Source organism: Triticum aestivum, chromosome 3D, assembly GCF_018294505.1.
Source record: "Triticum aestivum cultivar Chinese Spring chromosome 3D, IWGSC CS RefSeq v2.1, whole genome shotgun sequence".
NCBI lineage: Eukaryota > Viridiplantae > Streptophyta > Magnoliopsida > Poales > Poaceae > Triticum > Triticum aestivum.
In genome coordinates, this window is record NC_057802.1 from 229,846,975 (window position 1) to 229,854,257 (window position 7,283).

General features: G+C 40.0%; 1 protein-coding gene across 1 annotated transcript; it reads left to right on the forward strand.

The window, feature by feature from the left end:
- The first annotated feature begins 3,925 nt into the window (after positions 1-3,925).
- On the forward strand, positions 3,926-5,410 carry LOC123076248 (uncharacterized). The gene is made up of 3 exons (XM_044498604.1): positions 3,926-4,067; positions 4,158-4,493; positions 4,922-5,410. Exons 2-3 carry the CDS (start codon positions 4,164-4,166, stop codon positions 5,408-5,410), a joined length of 819 nt encoding a protein of 272 aa, XP_044354539.1. The 5' UTR covers positions 3,926-4,067; positions 4,158-4,163.
- The last annotated feature ends 1,873 nt before the right edge of the window (positions 5,411-7,283 follow it).

Here is a 7,283-nt window from a genome sequence, read left to right on the forward strand (position 1 = left end):
TTTTTCAGCTAAGGTATTCTAATGCTGTTGCACAACTAGTATACCAACGATGAATCTTGTTACTACCTTCAAATTTTTGCACTGTTAATGCTTATAGATTACAAACCTCAGTTTCATGAGATAACTCAATTTTTTTTGTACAGTGTCAAGAGGAAAGGTCAAGATTGGGAACCTCCTCCTCTGGCTGTTCTCTTGATTCGTTCGATCAAGATTTTATGTTTGATCGATTATCAAGATTGGGATAGCAATTTTTAGGTCCCTTCGAGTTCGAAATGATATTTACCTTGAAGGTACATGGTTTGCAAATTTTTTATACTGTCATTAGTTAATAATGCTTGTTACCTTCAGACTTTTGTATTTGGTTTAATGCTCTTGCACAACTAGTATACCAATGCTGAAACTTGTTACCTTTACATTTTGTATTGTTAATTCTTATAGAAATCTTCCAGTGCTAGAGCTTATGGAAATCTGTTCAGTAAAACCATTGTACTATACCCTGTAATAAAATAACTAGTCTACTGTTGCACTAGCCACTGGATTAGTGTATATTTGTACTATTCGAATGGTGTTGCATTAGCGTATGGACGTATACAATGTGTGGCAAGCTTTCCCAGATATGTGCTCAAGAAAAGTACTACCTGTTTTTCTAAATACTAGACGTTTGGTACTTTAAATTGAACTGCGAAAACGTCTTATATTAAGGAACAGAGGGTGTGGAGTTCACTCAAATTATCCCGGTAAAGCTAGTCACACCTTTGTTAAAATTAATGTTCATTATGTTATCGGAGGAGGTCTGTATGTTTGTCTCTAATGCCTGCCGACTACATACCTGACATCATGATGTAATGTTAAGTCATTTCCTTGTGTACAATGTCACTGAATTGTCAAGGCGGTGATGGCATTTTATTTTAGTTGAACTGCACAAAATATGCTTAAGAAGAGGAAAGGTCAGGAATGGCTCAATTTTTCAGAAAAAACTATGTATGCCTTCGTGACATCATCCGTTGTTGCCTTATTTATTCCTTCAAACAGGTGGTTAGAAACAGTCTTGCTACCTTTTCCCATTAAGAAATTGGAATGCTTATATTTGTGAGCCTATGCTTCAACTAGTCCCACTTTTATAGTAATCACACTTTCAATATCTATGCAAACAGGGATGCTCGATTTTAGTGGAACTGCACAAAAAGTCCAAATGTTTCAACATTAGGAGCACGTATTCTTCAAAACCTTTACAGGTCGTTTGGTACCCATCATTTGGGTCGGATTTGGTGGATTTCATTTGCAAATTCCGGAATATACTTGTTTGGCTGCCACGGAATTGACGGTGGATTTCATTCTAAGATTCCAGAGGATGTAAACTTGGCCTAGGCCAAATCCCAGCCCCTCGCCCGTCATTCTCCCGGATTCCACTCGCTCGCTTCCCCCACCCTACCCCGACGCCTTCGTCTCTTGCCCCTTCCCCCACCCTACCCCGACGCCCACCGCCGCTGCCGCCATGAGCCCCTCCTTCTCGGCCGCCGGTGATGCACCCCCCCGCCGGTGAATAGCTTCTCGCCGAGTTCTCTTCCCCCGTCCCCTCTACACGCGAAGCTTTCTGTTCGATGGTGTGCTGCCTCCGGTGACCACAGCGCCGTCGTCGAGCTCTCAAATCCTGGTAGGTTCTCCCTCCACCTCTCTTCTCCCCCTCCCTCTCTCTGGTGGATCTTTTCTGCTTGAACCCTAACCCTAACCTGAACCCACCTCCATCCAGCCACCCGATCCGGACAGAAGATCAACTTCTTAACGATTCCTCCGCCAGCCCACGGTCGGTCAGCTCCACACCCCGGAAGATCGACCTTTTTGTGGTACGTGGTTAGCGTGTCTACGTCCCCTCTATGCAAGCAGAATGGATCTCTGAATTTAATGCGTTTTGCACACTGCTTATTTTGTCTGAATTCAGTACAGAACAAAGTCAGTGTGGTTGGACAGTGATTTTTTTGTCTGAATTCAGTATAGAACAATTCAGTATGGGCCGCAAGCAGACATGGACCCCTGATTTCAATATGTTTGCACACTTTTTGTCTGAATTCAGTATAGAACAATTTCAGTGTGCTTGCATAATGATTTTTTGTCTGAATCAGACTGGGTTTTTTTCAGACTGAGCTGATTTTTATATTCGGGCTTGTTATTGAAGCTAGATACTTGAGCATAGTGTTTTGAAATACAAGTTCAGCATAGTTTTGATTCACTCCGTTTTAGGAGAGAGTGTCAATAGCATGTTCAATGTTTGTAAGACTGTGTCAATTGTATCATATGGCGATTGAAGCTTCTTTTTATGTGAAACTCTAATGCTTGATGGTTTTGTTTGTTATGATCTATTTTTGCAAAAAGTATGGGGGCACAGGTCTGTTCCTCCACCTGAAAAAAGTGGAACAGAAAGTAGCATAAACCCTGTTTGGGTTTTGCCCATCTTTTTCCCCCATCTAAGCTTTCTTGACAAGCAACTGCATCTGTTTTTGTGTATCACTAGTAATAAGCATGAGTTTTTTGTGTATCACTAGTAATAAGCATGAGTTTTTTTGTGTATCACTAGTAATAAGCATGAGTTTTTTGTGTATCACTAGTAATTGAGCTTGAGTTCTTTCTCAATTGTTATTTTCTTCATCTTAATATAGATGTCGGACTTGTACATTAACACATTGCATGGCGATGAGAGGAGAAAGAAAAGGAAGAGGGCAGCTGCTGGATTTTTTGTGTCGGTTGTTGCGATAGTTCAACACACGTATTGTCAGAGGAAGATTAGAGAGCTTGATGATTTCAGTGAGGATGAGGCGAAGATTAGGATTAGAAAGCAGATGCTTAGATCAATTTATCAGGGTTCTAACAAGCACTGTTTTGATAGTTTGCGCCTAACTAAACGGTCCTTTGTGGACCTGTGCGCTATCTTGCGTGAAAGATGTGGTTTGGGGGACACATTTTATGTGTCGGTTGAAGAATCAGTCACAATGTTTCTGCTAGTGCTAAGCCATGGGATGAAATACCAGTTAATTGAAAGCACATACAGATGGGCACTCGAGACCATCAGTAGGCATTTCAATGAGATCTTAAGAGCTGTCCTTTCCTTGTCTCATGAGTTTATAAAGCTACCAACCCCTTCAGCTGAGCAGCCCGAGGATAGTAGATGGAAATGGTTTCCAGATGGGCTAGGAGCTTTAGATGGCACACATGTTGATGTCCATGTTTCCGCTCTCAAGCAAGGCAGATACAGGAATAGAAAGCAAGATGTGACCACTAATGTGCTTGGTGTTTGCGACCGGAATATGAAGTTTTTGTATGTCTTAGCTGGATGGGAAGGTTCTGCATCTGATTCACGAGCGTTGCGAGATGCAATGTCACGACAACACGCTTTTAGAGTTCCACATGGTAATTCTCTGTCTTGGTATGGTAGAACAACTAAGTTATGATATTTCAATGTAAATATAATATCTAATACTTGTTATTTTTGCAAACATTAGGAAAATACTACCTTGTAGATGCTGGGTACACTAATGGTCTGGTCTTCTTTGCTCCATACCGGTCAGTCCGGTACCATTTGAAAGAATGGGCGGCTAATGGAAATAACTCACAAACTCCAAGAGAGTTATATAATCTGCGACATGCATCAGCTAGGAATGTCATAGAGAGAACTTTTGGTCTACTAAAGATGAGATGGGCTATTTTGAGGACTAGTTCATTTTTCCGCATACGGAATCAGGTATCACATAGTATTTTGCAAAACCAAGCCTCCGTTTATTTTTAGTTTTTATTAACACGCCAATAATACCATCTCACAGATCCATGTCATTAATGCTTGCTGCATATTGCATAACTTTCTAAGAGATAGGCAGAGAGAGATGGATGATATAATGCTAATTGACGTGGATAATCAGTTAAATGTTGATGCCATCGAACATCCTGAAGAACCAAACATGATTAGACATGTTGAATCAACAACTGAGTGGAACAACAAGCGAGATACCTTAGCTAATCAAATGTGGGCAGATTACCAAAGGAGACGCGGGGGAGCCAATCATTGAATTCATTCATTTGTATGTTCATATATTTCATATGCCTATTTTTGAACCCTCTCTCTCTCTTGGGATTCTACGTTTGTCTCATACATGTATTGTTGCTTGCAGGAAGATATGGATGTGGAGAATAAAGGAGGTAGAAACTACCTTACCTGGACGGATGAAATGGATGAAGCAATGCTGAATGTGTTCATGGAGCATTACAATAGAGGGGATCGTGCTCAAAATGGGTGGAAGCCACATGTTTACACTGCAGTTGTCAAGAATGTTCGAGCCAAGTGCAATGTGGATATCACAAAGGAGAATGTCATATCAAGGTGCAAGACTATTGATACACACAATGTCAATGTCAGCAAGATGTTGTCAACGAGTGGTTTTGGGTGGGATTGGATCCATAAAAAGCTTATGGTTGATAGTGAGGACGTGTGGAGCAACTATGTCAAGGTAAGCACTACATCTTGAGCATCTATGTATTCATGGCATGGCCACGAGATTCATTTTCATGATTCATGTGGTCAAGTAGTTTATTCGAAAACATGCACTTATACACCTTCTCCATCATGATGTGGAATTCAGCCAAGTTTATTTGAAAACATGCACTTATAATTGTTCATGCATAGCCTTCTAATCAGTAGTTTACTCATCATTTCCCCTATGTTTTGCTATTATATTAGTAATCAGCCTTCTCTTGAGAAACAATCACAACTTGCAGCAGTGCACTTGTTTTCCCCATTATTTATGTGATTTTGCACCATGACATGAGTTACATCTTAGCTGTAGTCTACGATTTTCTCTTTGGATGTTTGGTGTTTGGATGGATGTGTGGTCATTTTCCACCATGACATGAGACTATTTGTCTTCATGGGTTGCAGGCAAACAAAGATGCCACATGCTACAGGCACAAGGTCATAAAGTTTTGGGACTCTATCAGCCTTGTCTTCTCGAAGGATCATGCCACCGGAACCGGAGCCAGAACTACTGGTGAAAGTGCAGCGGAAATGGCTGCAGAGAATGTCAACAACATCAGCACTGATTCTGCCGCAACATCTTCAACCCAAACCGGCGAGGAACAGAAGAGGAAAAGATATCGATCGGATGACTCAATTGCATCTATGCTTGGAGAGAAACTGGATAATTTTACCAGTGCCTACAAAGCTGATATCGCTCAAGTTGCTCCTCCTGAGAAACCCTCCTCTCCTGAAGAAATACTTGATGCTCTCAATGCAATTGTGGGACTGGATGATGATGGCTTGCTAGCAGCTTATGATATCCTCATAGCAGATGACCGCAAGTTCAAGGCTCTTATGGCGCTGCCTGAAAGGATGAAGAAGAAATTGATCCTCAAGCAAATCAACCAATGAAGGTATGTTTCTTGTTCTGTGATTAGTTACCAGCTAGCAAGCTCTGCTGCATTTTGTCCTTAGTTGTTTGTTATAGTACAATATTATGGGTGTCCTGAATTTTGTCATGCCAATAAGGAGCAGAGGAGGCAGCAGCTTGCTTGCTTTTCATCATATTTATGTACTTACCTATTTCCATGTTTGAGATTAGCATGATAGAAGGTTTTATGTTATCATCTTAATAAGGTTTTCCTGCCAGGTCTTCCCAAACATGGCTTGATAAAACAACGTTTTCCTGCCATGTTTGAGAACAACTTGATCTGCCATGTCTCCCGAAACAAGGTTTTATGCACATATTTTGCATGCACATAAATATTCAGTGTGTTTGAAGGACTCTTATGAACTAGTCTTTTTTTCTTCGGTTAAGAGGTGGCATTATTAGTCTAGAATACATCAACCAGATCTGCTTATTTAGTGGTTGTAGTCTTTTATCGACTTAGTTTCGGTCCTACTTAATCTACTCGGTAGTTGATGATTTTTTGCTATTACCTTTCGATTCATGATAATTGTGCAAATGAAGTGCAAGTTAACCTTTGAAAAATTTCTATATCAAGTTGAGTTTTCTTACCCTTCCTAGAGATTGTTGCAAGCTAAAGCTTATCGTGTGACACTTTGATTTGTCTTCTTGGCTATCCTCATCTTTCACTTTGAGCAATTTCAACCAACCATTGTATTCAAGGATTGTTTATTGCCCTATGAGACCATATGTCACTATTTCTCATCATATTTTGCAGGAAATATTGGGTGAAGTGTGATGTTGAACAAACAAAACAAAGAAATGAATATCCTTGAGCAATGAAAATCTTTCTTGGATGGTGCTAATAATGCAAAGATTCAGTTTTTATGTAACCTTGACTAGATTATGATCATTTGATGTTGTTGTGAACCTTTGTCGTATTACAAAGATTAACTTTTTACAAAGTCTCATGTTTAAGTTATATGTATTGGCATGGTTCAGTTTAATGCAAAACATTGCCATGTGTGAACAAACGAGCTGTCAATGTTGGTGTTGGTACAGATTTGTTCATACTATTTATTCCTAGCACAAAGGCTAGTGCGTTGGTGCTGGTATAGTTTCATGCTCATTTTGGTTCTGGTACAGATTTGACTTCAAAATCCTAGTGACAGCCAAACATGAAATTTGGATTTGGAATCTAGATTCAGCCAAATGAAGTCTTGATAGAGATTTCATTTCATTTCATTTCAGCCAAATGAAATGAAATCAGGGGAGCCAAACGAGCTGTTATATCCAATTGGTGGCACTATGAGCTGTTCATTACGAAGGTACATGGTTTGCTACTATCTTGCTACTCTTTTTGTACTGATATTAGATAGTAATACTAGTGGTTTGCATGTGAATTTATTGACAGGGTGGACCTACATTGGAGGTGCAGGACAGGATTCAATGATTGGATGCTCTATTTCGGTTGTATCGATTTCACCTCTTCCATCACTGCGAACATGGATATACTTGGTCTGATGAAGAATAGGCACTATATTTCTGCTCTGAACCAGCAAATTAATTCAGTATGAAATTTTCCAGGGCAAAACATGACTCTATCAAATTGTCCAGTGCAAAACATGACAGATGCTAAGCGAAGAGACGTGTTTAAACCAAAAATACAAGGTGGGGTATATGTTTACTAGCTGCTTGATATTTGTGCAGACAGAGATGTCTGCCCGTTGCTATTTGGCAAACAAACAAAGTGACCGCAATTTTGGTTGAACTGCACAAGAGAATAGTATAGTCACTGCATGCAGTGCCATTTGAAAATAGACACAGAAAGATTGGATAGTCACTTCATGGACTGCAGAAAAGTAGTACTGTACTATT

What these genes read in the sequence shown, in the direction of transcription:
- LOC123076248 (XM_044498604.1), top strand. Translation starts at nt 4,164, where the DNA reads ATGGATGTGGAGAATAAAGGAGGTAGAAACTACCTTACCTGGACGGAT. An exon ending in TGTGGAGCAACTATGTCAAG is followed by an intron (nt 4,494 to 4,921) that starts GTAAGCACTACA and finishes CATGGGTTGCAG; the next exon opens with GCAAACAAAGATGCCACATG.